We start from the raw sequence: 19,453 nt of genomic DNA, 5'->3' as shown, positions 1-19,453 counted from the left end.
CTTTTGGACGAGGTTAGGACAGCTAGGTCGAAAATAGACCTCTTTTAATAACTCGTTTGTCCCGGGCCAGATGCTGCCAATATCCGCACAGCACAGCACAGTCAGGCGGGGATAATTATACCAAGAGACACGTTCAGGTTAGGGGACACACAAGGGGATGATGGCGGTGAAGTCTGACCCTCATACATAGAGAAAACAAGGGTCTTCGTCGACCACCGCTTCAGGAATGGCTACCAATCAAGACATCTCCCTCCTCCTCCTCCTCCTCCTCCTCACTAACTCTACCCACATGAGCACCACCCCGCTCATCAGGTTTCACTTCAACACTTTTATAAAGTGTTTTGAGGTGGTCATTTGACGAACGAATGTCATGAGAGAACCCGCTCTTACAAGGGTCAAGTATGAAGGCAGCTGCCGCCGGTCCCTAGGTCACCCAACCCACTCTACAAGGGTCAAGTCAGGTCACGGGCAGCGAGATGCCGACACGTGTTTTTTCCTCGGGATATATTTTTTTTTCCTTCATACACTGATTGTTGCGTTTACGTCAACTTAGTCAGCATGAACGGGTACGGGTCGAGATCTGAAAATGCACGGGGTAATGACCCCCCATCACTGGCTAAGATACTGAACGTTGGACATCCTGGTGGTAGTTGGAGTCGCCTGGATTGTTGTGTGATTTCATTCGTGCAATCGAGCCGCCGACACCCCCACGCGTCACCAGTTTCCTTCCGATGAAGAGCCAAACCTCTCCATCAAACAGACACCTTAACACCGGACGACACCTCACGACACAGAAAAATATAGACTTATAATGAGGTCAGTCAAGAGGTCCTAAGGGGCGTGGCCTCTGATGACCTCCGGTGGGGATTAAAGTGGTGGTCATCTGACTCGTCTTGACCTATGCCGAGGTGAGAGGTGTATATTCCTCCTCCCCCAAGTGATTCGTCTTACTAAATGGCGGTATCGGGGTCACGTATCTTCACAGATTAGTACCCATTTCCCCTTAATTTGAGAACGTCAGGTCTGGACCCCCTACCTCATGAGTCCCGAGGTGGACTGAATGAAGGGCTGGGGTTCTGCAGGCAGTGAAGGGGATGAGATGATAGGTTAACCAGCGACACCCATGGATTAAACGATGAGTAGGAACCATGGAGCAAACACGAACGCCATCACTTAGGAGGCAGTTTCAAGTGGCCGTAGAAACAACAAGGTGTTGATGGGGGGGCACCTGGCGGATAGTAGTAGTGGTGGTGGTGGTGGAGTTGTGTGTGTGTGTGTGTGTGTGTGTGTGTGTGTGTGTGTGTGTGTGTGTGTGTGTGTTGTGGGGTTAGTGCCGCCAACCCGGCCGGCCGGCCGCCCGTCCCGCCTCACGTCATCAAAATATCATTATGATAATGAAGGTCAGCTGGCCGCCATTAAAATAATGGAACATATGTCTCCTCGGGAGGGAAGGATGAATTAGTGTCTGATGACACCATCGCGAGATTCTAGTTACAGTTGATACGTGAAACTGAAACACAACACTTGGGCCTTCCTTCCCTCCTCCTCCTCCGTGGTCTTCCGGTTTTTCTTCAGAGCTCCGTCACCCGTGAGCAAACAGCAGACATTTCCGTACTGTGGATGCCGAACGGGGCAGTACTCAAGTACCCGCGGAAAAAGGGTTAAATTAGCGGAAGGATAGGTAAGAGCGGAGGAGGAAGGGGCTTATTTGGATGAGGGTCTCCCGCCATATGTGCTAGGGCTGCGCTAAGTGGCTGGGCCCTTCACCCTCCTGCAGTGCCCAGGTTGCATTGGCCGCCTCAAAGAGCCTTTCTCCACCTCCTGCGGTGACCGCTTCGAGCCCTTCATGGCCAGAAATTCCCCGGCTTCTTGGGCCCAGCCCCCGTTTACCAAAACATCCCTGGTGGCACTGGGCGCGTCAGGCTGGGTGCTGGACGGGTTAGGCTCACCGTGTGGAACTGTTTGGCTCGTTTTACACCATAAACACGGCCCCCCTGCGTTCCACCCCTCCGCAAACATCGACAACTCCGACCCGGTTATAAAATGCAAACAACGGAGAGGAGCTCCCGATGTGACCTCCTCGAGTAACCAGGCTTCGGGAGGGACGCCCTCGACCCTCCTATCCTCTTGTCCCTCACCCCAGGCGGTGGACAAGATGGGTTGAGGCCCTTCGGAGAGGCTGAGGGGAGGAAGGACGAAGCAGCGAAGGAAGGGAGGATAAACGTACGTGTAACAAAATGTGATTTGGTCTATCATAGAGGAGGGAGGAGGGCGACCCAGGGAGACAAGCGGAAGACTGGTTTCCCCGATAGTGTGATTGGCGGGAGACAATGGCGGGCATCCCCCTACACTGACGATGGGTAGTTCTCTGACGTAAAGGTCCACGGCCGGAAGAGTAAATGTTAGGAGGCGGTGGTCTGTGCAGTGGACACCACCAGCCATTCACCAGGGCACACCATTCTCATGGAATAATGGCAGCTGGAAACCTTCCAGAGAGGCATGGGAAGTGGAATACAGAACCTGAGGTTGTGTGTGTGTGTGTGTGTGTGTGTGTGTGTGTGTGTGTGTGTGCGCGCGCGCACGCGTGCGTGTCTGCGAACGTAAGGAGGTATGTGCTTACGTGCGTGCGTTCTGTGTTGTGAAGGCGCGCATTCCTACAGGCACAGAAATTTGTTTCTAGACGAAAGGAATTTCCCAGCTTCGTGTGACTGTCCCAAACACAGTACTTACTCCAGTCAGATTGGAGGCTACACCAGACCTTCCGAGCGTCACGTTAGACCTGCCGCAGTAGCAACAGGTAGGCCAACAGGTGCTGGGCGGTGTTCTCACGTCAGGCAGGAAGTGACTCCGTTCCTCCATACACCGCCACGATCACTACTGACGATGGAGACAGGAATGTCCAGGTGGGAAAGACAAGAGGAAACAGGAAGGAAGACGCGATGAGCGTGGCGCAATTCGTCATCGCTGAAGAGGGTCATATTGCTTTGAAATAAGTGTTGTGTTCTTACAATTCATAAATGAGGAGACGGACTGAGCCAGGGCGTTCTCCGCATCCAAGACGCAATAACTTGTTGAGGGCGAGCACCCTCCATCTCCCATCTGCGCGCGTTGCGCCAGAGCAGGTTCGTCCGTGACTCAACCTGACGAGGCAGCACAGGTGTGGAGAGGGTGTGGGAGATGCGGGGAAGTGGGGGAAGAGAGGGAGAAAGATATACAGAGTGAGTCAGGAAGTGAGAGATACGGCCTACCACTCTTACAGAAGGATGTGCGTCTTAGGGGCACTAAGCAGTGGCTCGGACGCTGATGGTGGCAATAACAAAATTTCGCGCGGGAGGAATTGAGTCGTGTTAAAGAAAACGTACATTATCTGTCAAATATGGTTGGTGGTTCTCAAGATTATTTCAAGCCTCTACAGAGCAAGCACGACACCCAGATGAGCCGGAAGGGTAAATAAGAAAGCGTAGCGAAGCAGGATGGTGGTAGGCCAGGAATGAGGAACCTTTGTCTTGCCTCACAGGTAGGGAGGGAGAACAGACTTCAACAGCTACGAGATGTGACGTATCACAATACACTGACTGACACGCATCACATTTCCATTATGCTCGGTTAATATCCAATGCTTATAATGTTATACCCAACCCCAGAAGAAGAAATTACATTAGCTCTTAAAGTTCTGCTTAAAGTCCTGATACAATTAGTTCTCAAAGTCCTGGTAAACAGCTAACAGTTAAAGTGGAGGCGCTAGCCGCTCGCTAACAAGGAAGCAATAACGCTATAAACACAACCAGGTGACCAGCTGCCACACAGGTGAAAGTAGCGGCCAGGGAGAACCATCAATAAAACCCAGCCTCAAGTCCAACAGGGACAGGCACTTGGCGACATGTGAAAACCAATCACAAGGCGGGGAGGCGTAGCGTACGATACCCCACCGTCTTATCACCTTTCTCATACCCTTCCAGCCTCGCTTATGGTGGATCAAATCCACATTAACGCCTTGAATACGGCGATTTTAACCCCTTCACTTCCATGAATTTACCCCGTTGAGCACAACACATAATGTATGGTTAACCGGAGTGTGATGAAAATTATCGTACTTGTGTGGTTGTCGTTGACCGTAATTATTAGGTTAAGGTCGTCGTACTTAAAGAGTAAAGCCGCCGTAATCGAGGTTCCCTAAAAGCCGTATTCATGGAGTTAAGACTAGGCCAAACGTATTTCTGAAACGAACGCAATAACTTAACTTTGCTCAACTGTCAAGTAATTAACATTTCAACGTACCTAATAATCGTCTTTCCAGTTATAAATTTCAACCGACCGTAAAATATTACCGAGGCTGTAACCGTGGTCGTCCTTCCCCGAAAGTAAACCCCGGATAAAAATAAGCAATCCACCTTCATTCAGTCAGGAAAAACACCTCGCCAAATACCATACAAGTATCCCCTTTCTTATTTCCAAATGTAGTTCGAAGTCTCATAGACAGGATTTAAAGATCATATTGAATTTGGGAGTTATGTGAGGCCGACTTATGATTGTAGGGGAGACAGCATATGTCAGGATCAGCCCCGAACCTCTCGAAGGTTAAGGAGTCCTTGTTCGAATCCATGCAAGTGATCATTTTCGTTTTAGGGTTCACTGAATTCTGTAACACAAATATATTTTCAAAGTCTATGATAGTTTAATATATTGCTTACTTAATGCAAATTGTAAAATTGAATTGCACAAATACTAAGGTAAAAAAATATATATATACATGTGACACGAACGCTAGACAGTGAGAGCGTTCGGACACCACGACGGCCTGAGTGATGCGATATTGTTTGGGTAAAATGGCGGCCGTCTTTGAAGCGCGAAGCTCCGAGTCTCGAAGTGATTGGCTCGCTACGGGAGGCGTGCTGATAGTAAACATTACTCAAAGGTTACACCTGGGAGTCCAGTACGATGAACGCCAGCAGAAGAAAAAAAAACTTATGAAGGATATAAAGGATTTCTCGATTTCCCCCCTAAGGGAAGCAGCCCAAATCAGTAAATAATGTACACACTACTGGGTATAGCGGAGGGGACGAACCAGCCAGACGGGTTTGGTGAGTCTCGAACAGCATGATGAATGAAACAGGCTGGCGAGTTACAGACGGCGTGGTAAGAGGCACAGTGAGTCACACCGTCGTGTTGAGCCTTATAGAAGGGTTCAAGAGAGCGCTAGCGCTGGTGGTAGAAGGAGGAGGAGGAGGAGGAGGCCTTTACGGGCTTATTTACCGCTCGGTCGCACTTCGGAAGCAACCCGACTCCTGACCAAACAGAGCAGGCCGGAGGAGGGGGTAAGTCTCACTGACAGTGCCGCTGCTGGTGTCACTTTCTTTCAATGTGTCATGGCACCTTCATGACCCACCTAAGTATCAGTCGTTACGGCTAAAATATTCTATTCAGAGGAACCAGGTGAGAAGGGGGAGTTGTTCGTTATAAATTAATAGCATGGCTTTCTTATGTATTGGTAGTATTTCCCTCAATCGAACTCCAGTGTTATGTCAATTCGAGGAAGACGAGGAAGACACAGTACATGTATACACATCATTCACAAGACACATGAAGTACATAGTGTATGTATACAGAGACAAATTGTGTGTGGGTTAATTGTACACGATGGTATAGCCTTCATGAATGATATAGCCTGACCATTTGACCTGACCCTGAAATGTCCTGCTTATATGGTTAAGGATGCTACTACACCCACCACACACCTGTGCTAAGGGAAGGGTATGGGTGGGAGGGGTGTAAGAGAGCGTGGGGACGAGGGTTGTTAGCTAACCAATAAGGGGGGGGGGGGACTGGCTCGACCTCACTACCGGAGACACTGAAAACAGATGAGTTTCCCCCCGTGCAAATTCTGTGACGTGGGAGACGAGATCGATCATATTTACGCGTCCAGAGGCGGCTGACAAGAAGGGTTGTGTTACGGTGGTTTGGTGACACAGAGGTGAGGTGCTTCCTTGTGCTGCTGCTGTAGGAGGCGGGGGAATTCAAAGAATGAGGAAGGACGAGGAAAACGAAAAAAGGAAGTTGTATAGTACTTCGATAGATGACAATTACTTGTAGCGATAGTGACACATCGCTGTACACCTCACCTTCCTGGACAGTCTCCCTCCTAGTCATTCCACATGTCTTCCCTCCGTCACCAGCCTCCCACCTCCTCCATCCTATTGCCCTCCCGCCCTTCTCTCTCTCCCCCTCACCTCCCCAGCTAACTCCCTCTCGCCCCTACCTACTAGAACTCCTCTCCTCCCCCGCTGGCTTGCCCCTCGTCCCTCCTGCCCGTCCCCGTGAGAGAGAGAGAGAGGTAGCTGGCTCCTCCGCGCACCGTCCCGAGTTTGATGGATAGACTGAGCTGCTGCCATTGTCATCCACCGTCCTCCTCTATAATCCCACCGCGCACTCCCCTCCATTATAGAGCAGCAGTGGTCTCCTGGAGGCGGACACCCCCTCCACCTCACCCTCCCCTGCACTATCACTGGGCTGGTGTATCCAGAGGCACCACAGCCCCCCCGTAGATCCCCTGAGGTGTGATGTGCCCGTAGCCAACCCCAGGGAAAACTGTGCATAACCACGGGGAGCTGCACATTCATCGACATCACTATAACGTGACTCGTTTTGTCTTTCTGACCCTCGCATGTTTCTTTTTCGTTAAATCAGGGTTACTGTATTCTTTGGTCCATTGCAGTATTGTGTAAAAGGATAAACATAGTACGTATGCATGGTGTTCCGGCTGAACGTTTCTGAAATAAGGTGAAATATTGGTGTTGGTGGTGTCTTTGGGTAGAGGTAAATCTCTTAGGTGATAGCAGTGTAGGTGTATTTGGCTAGGGGGTATACCACTGTAAGTGTATTTAGGTAGGAGTGTAGGTTGGAGGATAACGCTGTAGGTGTGTTTGGGTAGCAAGTGTGTGGTAGATGGGTGGCGGTGGATAGTAGATCGGGTCATATGACTACCAGCAATAAGTTATGAGCAAGAGGACCTGATTGGGGGGGTTAGCTTGTGTTCTGCATGCAACTCGTAAGGAAACACGTGTTGGACAAGGGCTTTAAGATTCGACTGTTGTGGCCACAATTAAATCGTTGTGGCCCAGCACGCGAGGCTACGCGAACAACCCCTGTCGTGGCGAAGGGTCGAGGAGACAATTATCAGACGGTATAAACGCCAATAAATAAATTAAAAATCTTCCGGCAACGTGGATGAGCCACAGGTGACATAAGTGCTCAGTGGGGCAACAATCGTTCATCGCCAGCACGTCTTGCCTTCCTATAATAGCGAACCAAAATTACGAACTCAAATGTCAGTATCTTCTCGAGACGAAGACAAGAAATGAAATTATTAAGACGTAAAGGAAGGTAAAGACGCTCATGTATGTACAGAAAAGCACCGTAATTTGGTCAGTCATATTACAAGTGTAGCTACTGCATAACAGCGTGAGAGAAATGATAATCTGTAGGAATGAAATGGAGTAATTTTTTTTTATTGGCGATTGGCCACAGAATGACGGAGATGATTAATAATCACAAAGATTGATCATCACAAACCAGTACGTGGGTACATGGGAGGTATTAATCCTGTCATATCTCGTGAATTTCCGGTTATCTTCGTTTGTCATTTTGTATCGTTTCGGATCTCGATTTTTTAATTCTAAGGCAAAGAGAGTTACAGCTCTATATATTACTTATATAATTATCCATATCGGTTAACTGAATAGTATCTCAGTGTTATGTGAACGGATAATGTTGCCAAATCAGGTAATATGACTTTTGGTGCGGTGTTCCACAGTCTGCTTGTGAAAGAGCAAAACAATCAAATTTGTTGTTATAGTGTTTTCATGCGCATGTCATTCTCTCTGCTACTTGTGTTTGTAATGCGTCAAGAAAGTGTTGAAAAGAAAAAAGACATAAGATCAGCTCTCTCTCTCTCTCTCTCTCTCTCTCTCTCTCTCTCTCTCTCTCTCTCTCTCTCTCTCTCTCTAAGTGCTCTACGTAAAGTACAAGTAAGTAGGTTCTCCTCATTAGCTCTAGCTATTCATATGCTGTGCTGCAGTAGGCGACTTAAGGAACTGGAGTCGAGTGTACAGATCTTGACTGTCACTTGGTTGTATTTCCCTCGGCAGCTATGCCATCCTGTGCTGACTCTGTTGTTTTAAGTCTCAGTTGATATAAATCACAAGGCATTGTGATGTATACTATGACTCAAAAGGCTGGAAATATTTTTTTATCGGGAAAATATAATCGTGAATCGTGTTTGGGCAACTGAAAAAGGCACATGGTAACCAACTCCTTTCAGAGCGTCTCTTGTCTCGCTGCCCAGACACCATTAAGGGGGAGAAGCCAACACCACCAACAGGTCTGTACATGTGTCCCTCCTACATGGTCGGGAGAGGACGGGGAGAGGGACCCGTTTGAGGAGAGGGCAGGTTGTGGGCTTGGGGGGGAGGGTTCCAGGTTTGGTCGGCCCTCTCCCACCACCCGCTCCACTCTCCTCTGGGCACAGAAATGTTGTTAGGCGCATGTTAGGCAAGCAGCAGACTAGCATATACCGATACGCTCACACCACCCTTAGAGTAGAGGCGAGGTGGACCTGTGCTCCCTCGCACACACACACAAACCATACTGTCGGATCCCCGTCGTAAATCTCTCATCGGCTCAAGTTTTTGCGACAGTTAGTGTGTGTGGGGAGGAGGAGGAGGAGGAGGGAGGCGGAGGCTCTTCCCGTCGGCGAGTGACGAGGCTGAGCCATAAAGCCCCGGAAATCACTAGTGTCAGTTACGGCGGCAGTTAGGCATACCGAGGCACTGACCCGACCCCTAGATGACGTTAGTCTCCCCCAGGGGTCACTGGTCACGCCGGCCCCACATGTTTTACGCGTTATGGCTCGCATATCCGGCACTTGACCCCACCAGGGGTACGTACCCAAACCAACATAAAGTCCCGATATTTCTCGACTCTTTACAAACCTCTGTGACGTGTGTCTTAAGTACCGATATGACACTAAACGAACTTCTAATCACATAAAACCAAGATCCCCAAACGAGGGGCAATTAACTTAAAATCCGACACTTGAGGGAAACAATGTGTTGCGTCTCGCGTGACGTTATCATCTTTCGTATCAGTGTGTGTGGGGTGAGGCTGACCTGGCGGGTCGAAAACCTCGACTGCAACCAGAACCTGGGAATGTCGAAGCGCTCGCAGGGTTGGGTAGGTTGGAAATCCTCGATAATCCAACTCTTTATATACAAGAAGCGAAAACAGTATCGAGGATTATGAAGGCAACCACAGGCAAAAGAAACAATAGACTGTGTGGTACGGTAAGACACACGGGTGAACAGTGATCAGGGAGTCGCTCATTTTGGCATGTGCCGGGAACCCCCTCGACCGCTTACAAAAGTTTTCCCGCGCGCCATGCGGCTTGGCGCCAAAATGCCCCCAGCAGGAGGAGACAACCCGAACCAGCTCTTTTGAAGATGTTTCCTGCCAGTATAACATGCCCCCCTACATCACGCCTCTGTCAAGTGATGTATACATATACACTTTGCTTATTCATCCTTGTACACGAGATGTGAAATGGGGAGGAGGAGGTGGAGGTGGAGGAGGAGGAGGGAACTGAAGGATATAGAGCCAAGCAGGTGATGATGGTACGTCAGAGCGCCACGTTGCGTATCATTAATCAATGGCGCTCACAGTGCAGAGTTATTTGGCGGGGCCGACGCACCCGGCGGCATTGTTATACTCCCTCTCCAATCGATACGCCGGGGGGGGAAAATTGGCCGCAATATAATCACTAAATGGCGATAACTCCCATGGTTTTCTGCCACTCGGCCGGAAGGCATATCATAACGCAGAAGTACAACAAGCGAAAGTATAATCAAGTTGGTAAGTAAAGAAAAAAAAAAGAAATGAAAAGAAAAAAAAGTCGAGTATTTTGAAGAGAAAAATTTTGTAGGCAAAAGAAGTGACGTGTGGGATGTGACGTGAGGGCCAGAACAATTACGATCAGACACGTGCCGTAGCAACAGATAGCCGACTTCTACGGCTCCGAGCACGTGCCCCGCTTACACGTGCCCACACGAGTAAATTGTTTACCGCTGGTAACAATCACGCGATGAAATACAAGGACCGTACCTGGAGAAGACCCGTTGATGTGTGTGTGTGTGTTACCTAGTGTGCTAGAGGCGGGAGGAAGGTTTGAGTGTGTGTGTGTGTTGCCTAGTGTGCTAGAGGCGGGAGGAAGGTTTGAGTGTGTGTGTGTGTGTTACCTAGTGTGCTAGAGGCGGGAGGAAGGTTTGAGTGTGTGTGTGTGTGTTACCTAGTGTGCTAGAGGCGGGAGGAAGGTTTGAGTGTGTGTGTGTGTGTTGCCTAGTGTGCTAGAGGCGGGAGGAAGGTTTGAGTGTGTGTGTGTGTGTGTTACCTAGTGTGCTAGAGGCGGGAGGAAGGTTTGAGTGTGTGTGTGTGTTGCCTAGTGTGCTAGAGGCGGGAGGAAGGTTTGAGTGTGTGTGTGTGTGTTACCTAGTGTGCTAGAGGCGGGAGGAAGGTTTGAGTGTGTGTGTGTGTGTTACCTAGTGTGCTAGAGGCGGGAGGAAGGTTTGAGTGTGTGTGTGTGTGTTGCCTAGTGTGCTAGAGGCGGGAGGAAGGTTTGAGTGTGTGTGTGTGTGTGTTACCTAGTGTGCTAGAGGCGGGAGGAAGGTTTGAGTGTGTGTGTGTGTGTGTTACCTAGTGTGCTAGAGGCGGGAGGAAGGTTTGAGTGTGTGTGTGTGTGTGTTACCTAGTGTGCTAGAGGCGGGAGGAAGGTTTGAGTGAGTGTGTGTGTTGCCTAGTGTGCTAGAGGCGGGAGGAAGGTTTGAGTGTGTGTGTGTGTGTTGCCTAGTGTGCTAGAGGCGGGAGGAAGGTTTGAGTGTGTGTGTGTGTGTGTTACCTAGTGTGCTAGAGGCGGGAGGAAGGTTTGAGTGTGTGTGTGTGTGTGTTACCTAGTGTGCTAGAGGCGGGAGGAAGGTTTGAGTGTGTGTGTGTGTGTGTTACCTAGTGTGCTAGAGGCGGGAGGAAGGTTTGAGTGAGTGTGTGTGTTGCCTAGTGTGCTAGAGGCGGGAGGAAGGTTTGAGTGTGTGTGTGTGTTGCCTAGTGTGCTACAGGCGGGAGGAAGGTTTGAGTGTGTGTGTGTGTGTGTGTGTGTTACCTAGTGTGCTAGAGGCGGGAGGAAGGTTTGAGTGTGTGTGTGTGTGTTGCCTAGTGTGCTAGAGGCGGGAGGAAGGTTTGAGGTGACGTGGGGATTTGCTTTTGTTTGACATCGAGAGAGGTTATTACTGCTTCGTTGTGGGAGGGAGGGAGGGGTTGGTTGGACCACTCGGGGTTGCGGACGAAGTAATGCTCCCGGTGATTAGTCAAAAGCTTCTGCTAATTGACGGCGACTTAATTGGCACGAGTCAAGCACAAAGCAGCCAGGTGTGGGTCATTAAAATGGAAGCATCGCAACCACCATCACCGCCGTCATAAAGTCGACCATCCGTGTGATGGCGACCACACGCTCCTCCTCCTCCCTCACAGTTTACACATCCCAGAAGCTTCTTCCCCTCCCCTTCCCTTCCTCCTTTAATATATTCCACACGAATGTTATTGGAGAGCCTTTGCCTCCTCAACTCCCGTCTGGGACCAAGAGGGTTTTGTCGTGGCTCCTCTGGTCAGTCAGGCTGTTTGAGGTCGCTGTCCATATAGGCCTACGTACCCCTTCACAACCTTGGCCGGTCTGGTGAACACAATATGCAAATGTTGATTGCGTAAAGCCAGAATGTATACCCGCGGGTACAAAGAATTCAGCTCGCTCGAAATATGTATATATATATATATATATATATATATATATATATATATATATATATATATATATATATATATATATATATTTTCTTTTTTTTTCATACTATTCGCCATTTCCCGCATTAGCGAGGTAGCGTTAAGAACAGAGGACTGGGCCTTTGAGGGAATATCCTCACTTGGCCCCCTTCTCTGTTCCTTCTTTTGGAAAATTAAAAAAAAAATGAGAGGGGAGGATTTCCAGCCCCCTGCTCCCATATATATATATATATATATATATATATATATATATATATATATATATATATATATATATATATATACTGCATGGCAGAGCCGCTTCATGGTTACAATACCTCTGAACATGATAATACGATCCTTAATTACGACGGTAGGCTCTGTAAGCACGACTTTTCGAGTCTCGAACACGACCAACGTTACGATCTTTGAGCATGAAGATACGACCCTTGAGTCTAATTAATGACCTGGACCTTACTGGTCAGGTCAAAGGTCACGTCATCTAAGGGTCGTGCGGCGTACTGCCGTGCTCGAGGGACGTACACAAGGGGGGTAAACTGTGGCCATTCACTGTCTTCTTTGCACATTGCTTTAGCAAGTCGTCAGGCCATTTTTTGTTCGTGCCGCCCCCCGTCTACCATCTTACCTACACGGTGTTTGCTCCCACTCTCTCTCACGCGGTCTGGATGCCTCACAGCGGCCATAAAGCAACCGACTTAACTGCCCAATAACACTGTTTTCCCCTCCTATCCAAGAACTCTTGAAAAATACCCAATACGAAAAAAAAATTAAATAAAAAGCAGTGGTAGGCCTACCTTACCTGTTTTTCCCCCTGACGGATTTTACTGCCCCACTCAAGACAAAGATTTTTTTCCCCCCTCCTTTATGGCCGATTTTATACAAAACGGTAAAGAAATAAAAAAAAAAATTCATATTTGCATTTATGGTAACGATAGGAAAAGTTTAGATTGAGAAAACCATCGGATCTTGAGCAGAGATTTTCTCTTTGATCGAGTCCATCGACGGATGGCTACGCACTGCAGAACATACACTGTGTCATTTCGGTCTCGAGGCAACACGAAAGCCTACATTAACATTGCCTATCATCAGCATCTCGGGGTTACGTTCCTCTTCCCAGTCCGGTTACGCTTTACCGATAATATTAGGTCAACTAACTTAAGCCTTTTAGTCACGGGTCTACAAGAGCCATTTTCCCCTGACTCGGCAGAAGTCTAACCCATCTTTGCATTTTGAAAATATTCCCTACACAAGAAATGAATAGAGCCGTTTTCAAAGGCGAAAAAAATCATATCTTTCACGCCAAGCGCTTAACAGCAGAGTATGAATATGTACATGCACACACAAACTACTGGTTAGTCTATCATAGGCCTTCCTCGGCACCCAAGACCATGCCTTTCCATTGGGGTTTTAAAAACCTTGCTGGCCAAGAACGCTTAGTATCTGTACGGTATATATCTATATGTCCTTTCCTCAACCGCTTTCAGCTTATGCCCTTTCACAGAAATGTTTTTATCCCTGAAGTGATACAAATAACTGTTCTTGCCCCTGGAGTATATATATATATATATATATCTGTATATACACACAAGTGCTCGCTCGCTGCACTGTGTATCCACTGATACTCGTAGCCAAAGAGGTTTCTCTAACGTCTCTCGTCGCCGTATGACCTTCTAGTCTGGTTATGAACCACGAGCAGCTAAATCATATTACCACCACAATTGAGAAATCGACCTCACAGATAACTTGCTGCGCATGCATCAAGAATTTCCGTTTGACAGAGATATGGCTGATATGCCGATTATCCATTGGAGTTAGTCTGGCTCATCTACCGACCTACAAATACGATGAGGGATAGAATGAAAATCAAGCGAGTCATTTAACCAGATTTTCCTTTCAACTGGACAAGAATATGACCATACAAAAAAAAAGAAACATTCCTGACACTAAAATAACAAACAAAAAAATAAGTCAAGACAGCCCAAAAGACAAAAAATGAGTTGTGCGGTTAAGCCCCTTTCCAAAATGTCTCGAAAGTCCAGGCCTCCTCGCCTTCCCTCCCTCCTCCAACAACCTTCCCAGGAATCACTGTGAACCTCCAGCGTCTGCGGATGACCATCTCTTGCCATGATGATTTGAACTCCACCAGTATCGGTCGACATTTTGGATGTCATCCATTATTTTCAAGTCAGTTATACTCGACCCCTTGAGGATGACCAGACGACTTTCAAGTATGTTGACCTTAGACTTGATGCCATCATTCCCAAGGATAGCCTCTACCGTTGTGCATAAGGGGGTTTGATCATAAGTGTCGAATACAAAATACCGAGTGTGTTTTAAGCGGTCGAAGCCCCAAGCCATACTTACCACGTATCTTAGTGACTTCCAGCATAATAAGTCTTCGTATTATGGGCTTGATGATGGCAGTTCCGATCACCAGAAGTCATCATCCCCATTCCCTCGAAACATTATTATAGCTAAGATAGATTAAGTTAGATTCGTACCCTCTCCTAACCTTAAAAAAATGGTGTGAGGGATCATCAGGTGATCCGGAAGTTCTAAAAAAGAATATATACAAACAGAGAAATGAAACCTAAGGCATAGAATTACTGAAAAGCAGACAAACATTTTCTCTCCTGGACTTACCCTGATTTCTTCCTGGCTGACTTCATAGACCATGTAGAAGGAGAGGAGCTCGATTGAGAAGGGTCGACACTGCCGCAGCTTGGACGCCAGCAGTAGGCACACCGCACCCAACAGCTGCAGTTGGGTCGTCTGTATCACACATGCGCAGAGGAACCGGTCCAGGAAGTTGACGGCTACAGAGAACACTTGTTCCTCACATGCGTGCTCCTCACACAACTGGAAATAAAGACGAGGACATTTATGTAACCATGGGCCACACGAGGAGGTGTTGATCTCATATTTTAAGTCGCTGTAGTAAGTCTGTTACTTGTCGTGTTTCATTTCAAAGTGGACCGTAGGGAGAACTACGAATATGAAGGGATTCATTTTATGGATCTGAAGGAAGTTGAGGTAGTAGGCTGAAGGTTAGTTCAGTGACTGCTTTGTTGTCCCCCCCCCCCCCCCACACACACACACACTTTCCACCTTCGCACGTAATGCAGTTTAACTTCATAGGGTGCCCATATCGACGGCGGTTGCTCCCAGAAGCATACCCATTAATAACAATAAAGGTTAATGACATTTTAGGCAAGGCAGTTAAAAAAAACCAGTCAGAGAGTAAGTGACAATCATAATGCAAAGTTCTCAGTATAGTTCATTTCATGCTGCCATCACTCATTACGCAGTGCACACATCTTGTGCATCTAATCGCCATAACGAAAAGTAATCCCATAAAAAAGAAAAGACGAATAGGACACACTTCAGTTCGACTACGACAAAGAACATTGGAAGCGTAAATGTACAAGCACCACGTGACATTTTCCTTCCCGTGTTTATTCCTTACGTTAGAACCGAGACTATTATTATTATTATTATTATTATTATTATTATTATTATCATTATTATTATTTCCCTGCTACGCCACGAGTGGTGGGTGCGAGGTCCGTTTAAGGAGCCCAGTAAGTGATACGTCCCACAGAAAGTGCTTAACGAAAATCTCCCGAGGTCGTCTGAAAGCCCAAGGATTCTCTCACCATAGCGGGCGAGAGGGGCCTTCCCAAGTCACAGCCCTTAACGTTGCTATGGTTGACGTAGTGTGACATTACACCCGTCTCAGCTCCTGTAGTTGTGCTTGTATCGTTCAAGGGAGTGGTCTTCCTCAATGACTGAGACACTGTGAACTGTATTGACGACCACGTTTCGTTCTAAAGAGGGGCAGCCACGTGAAGCATCACGTCCCCCCCCCCCACCTTCCCCCCTTGTTCGTTTCTCCTACGGTAGGCCTGTGCCAGCGGTCAATTCTGCATGTCTGCGCCCAAGACATCCTTAATTATCGCCCCTAAGGCTCTCGTACCCAAGTACCAAAACCGCAGCATGCTCGTCGGGAGAGTTTATGACTTTACGCCTTCAAGCAGAGGCCGGCCGCCGCCGTGTAAGACGCGAATGACCCAAATTTCTCAAGACATTTAAAAAGTGGAAGTTTAATGCGTATTTTCCAAGCATTTTCTTAGAGCCTCTGACTATACTTTGGAATGTGACCCCTCACACGGGATTGCCAATCGTACGTTTTGTTTAGGCCACAGCTGAGCGTGTACTGTGGGTAAACAGTACACGACCTAGACAGCTTTGTTTATGGGACCGTTAGGGTAAGAAGGAAAGGTTCGCTTGATTATTTTTTTCCTTCTTAGGATCTTCTACCCACAGACTTGCCGGAGTAGAGTCTGGGAAGCACGTGGTATGAGGACAACCAAAATTAGGGCAAGCATATTCAAGGACAGTAATACTGCAGGTACCTGTACTATTATTACACATGGCAGCACTTAGACTCGTATTATCAATCTCTGTTTCTTGGAACGATAAGAATTTTTAGCTTCGTAATTAGTTCTTCTGCCTCCCAATTAGGCCTTTGGCGCCACTGTCTTGACAACAGTTTCATTTCTTGGCCAAACACTTGGCCAAGACCTATTCACAAAACTGGTCAAGATGAAGCCATGAAAATGGAAAGATTCAGACGAAGAACAGTGCTCCAAGAAAAGAGAAGTAAGGAAGCCTTATTGAAAAGGCCTACGTAATACTAGGCCTAGGCGATGGCCGCGACTTTGACAAATATTGGGTCTGTCACATGTATTGAGGAACAGGGAAGGCCATGTTGGTTGGGGGTCTAGGACACAAGGCAACCGATAGAGGGGTACGCGGGGGGGCGGCGGCTCCTCTTTCATTAAATGAAAAGTCCTTTCATGTATAACGCAGACTTATCGGATTTTTTTTTTAAATTAATGAAAGTTTTCGTAGTAACATTGCGTTATTTTTTTTTTATTTTACCTTAGCTAGAAGACACATAAAGCAATCCCAGTGAACTGAGTACAGAAATGCAACCATTGTATTGCTCTGGTTAACAGCAATCGAATACAAAGGTCCATTTCCGTCCTGCCATTTCCACTGACATTCATCTCCTTTTAAAATGGGTTGGTGTTAAGACTCTGGTCAGACACTGGGCAGAGAGATCTGCAGGATGTGGTCAGGGCAGAGTGTGGACAATTAATGTGTGGTCAACCCCTGGTCGGACCTAGCATGCCTGACCCGCCTTAGGGAAGGTAGGGACGACCTGCTCAGGGTACACAGTGTATGGGAAGAGGCAAATACCCCCGACACAAGTTTTGTGTAAGACTAACGTGTTGAAATTTTCCCCTTTTATCACTGACGACAGAAAACGAAGGATGGCCAACAGATGAAAACGATCAGGATGAAAAGGAGGCCCATCATGATATGAGGGTGGGTAAGGGAGGAGGGAGTGAGTGGAGGGAGGAGGGGACACGGTGTGTGAGACTGGCCTCCTGCCCTGGTGTGAGGAGCCATGAGTGTCAGGTTACCGGTATTTCCTCCGTCTCGGCTTAGGCCTGTAGACAATTTGATTTTTTTTTTTTTTTTTACACCATTTTACCCGGCATTTTCGTGTTGCAGTGTTATATACGCTGATGGCATCCCACTGGTTTTACGTATTAGATAGCTTCGTGATGCCACTGGTCCATCAGTGTTGTATTTAACCATCATAACACGACGTTCCCTTGGGTATATATAGTAGCGTGAAACCTATGAAGTTACCCTGAAGTGTCACTCCATCATCTTAATAGGATCGTAATGTCCAGTGCTTTAGAGGTCAAATGTAATGCCAATGTTTTGATATAACTCCACGGCACAAGTTATTCAAGATCAGCCATAATTGTCTTTGAGAACCCGTGTTTTTTTACATTCATTATTTACGTCAGTTAATCTATGTTGAAATTATGTCCAGTAACCGTTTTCTCGTACATTCGTTACTGGATCGGTGCTGTCGAAAGGTATGATGGGAGTTGATCATGCAGTTTCCCTGAATTGGGCGAGTCTCGATATATGTTTTGACCACAACGCTTCACGTAAAGCAAGATGGTGAAACCCTTGCGTACGTTTGCTTGCGCTTTGACTAAACCTTTAAGGATTCGTTCAAAATAGTATCTTTGGGCACAACAGTTATATAAGTGTGTCAATCACATGCAAGGGCCAGGAAGAAGAAAAATGCAGATTCAAAAAGTGTATCTTAAATTACAAAAAAAAAGGTCATCCCGGCTTACATTACCCTGAAGAACGTATCAATTCATTCTTGACAACAGTGCATCCTCATCACGACCACATAGCCATCCCATAATTCAATAAACGGAATATTGAGCATGTAATATGTCTCACGTGCAACTGTACAAAATAATTCTAGCTAGACTTTGCAGGCCAAATGTGCAAAGAAATCATAACTTTTATGAGGATGTGAGAATCTAGACAGTCTTACTAACTTAATCTATGTATAAAACTAACTGTCATTAGTAAAGTATCAGCTTATCCCATAATAAGGCAATGGTAAACACCGTGTCACTAGATACAGCAATACTTAACACTAATGACTATATATTTCAAAGTGACACCTGAATCTTATTTGTGTAAAATCGTCACCCATACTCACTTCCAGCATCCATCTCGTGACAACTTTGCGCATGTTGGGTTTTATGTCCTTTTGTATATGTTTGAAGTAATTCTGTGGTGGCATCGTGTATGGTTGGAGCTGCAACAGGTTGTCGAGTACCCGGGTGTCCGCCAACAATGTGGGGTCCTCTTGTGCTATGGGGCCCTCAGAACATGCTGGGGGCTCGGAGCAATACAACTCCATCTTTCGGGGCCTGTGCCGGGACTTGGGTCGAAGGTTAGGCTTACTCAAGTTGGGATCTCGAGCAAGGGCCGGCTTTCTTATCACATAGGCCCTTCGTGAAGTTTAAATACGGTACAGGATGAGACTGTAGATAACACGTGGTTCAAGCAGGGGATCGATCCACTTTTAATAACTTGCAAGATGAGTGTGAGTTGGACCAAGTTCACAACCTTAGATTACAGTCAGACATTAATACCTTCACTGTCACTGCACTTTTAAAGTCTCCCGATAATCTTATACAAATCTCGTCACACAGCAGTCAGTAGGTAATCACATGGATAAGTCATTTGTTACAATCCAGGGAGGGTCAGAGCCCGGTGCACATGCAGGTAAAAAGCCGTGTTAAGTTGCGATGAGAGAGAGGAACGCACATCCAACCTCCACTTCTCCCCAACGCACACTGAGTGAGGTAGTTCGGTTGACGGTGAGTCAGGCTCTGGCCGGCCGGCGCGGCAGCTGTTTCGCGACAAGGGAGACTTCAGGGGAGTTGCCAGATACATCCTGGGAACTTCGGACTTTCCACACAAAACTAAATGCTCTTGGGGAAATTCATTAATGATTTATTATTTCATTATATTACGCACAACTAGCTTTCTTGTAGTCTCATTGTAAGTGCTTAGCGGCGTGGAAATGTCGGGATAACAGCCGATATAAGATAATGAATTTGATTTTGTTATTGCCAGGCTGCCTCATTTATGCAAAAAAAAGATAAAAGTAAACTCATCA

At 47.1% G+C, this 19,453-nt stretch overlaps 1 protein-coding gene across 1 annotated transcript in view; it reads right to left on the bottom strand.

Annotated features, from left to right (window-relative positions):
• LOC139762418 (G1/S-specific cyclin-D2-like) overlaps window positions 1-19,168 on the bottom strand; it is a 54,420-nt gene extending 35,252 nt beyond the window's left edge. The window contains exons 1-2 of the mRNA XM_071687279.1: window positions 18,485-19,168; window positions 14,518-14,733 (exon numbers count right to left, since the gene is read on the bottom strand). Coding sequence (XP_071543380.1) covers window positions 14,518-14,733; window positions 18,485-18,688 — 420 coding nt within the window. The 5' untranslated portion in view covers window positions 18,689-19,168. The remainder of the gene's footprint in view (window positions 1-14,517; window positions 14,734-18,484) is intronic.
• Between the last annotated feature and the right edge of the window lie 285 nt (window positions 19,169-19,453).

This window comes from Panulirus ornatus, chromosome 43, assembly GCF_036320965.1.
Source record: "Panulirus ornatus isolate Po-2019 chromosome 43, ASM3632096v1, whole genome shotgun sequence".
Lineage (NCBI taxonomy): Eukaryota > Metazoa > Arthropoda > Malacostraca > Decapoda > Palinuridae > Panulirus > Panulirus ornatus.
This window is presented reverse-complemented; position numbering and strand designations above follow the sequence as displayed.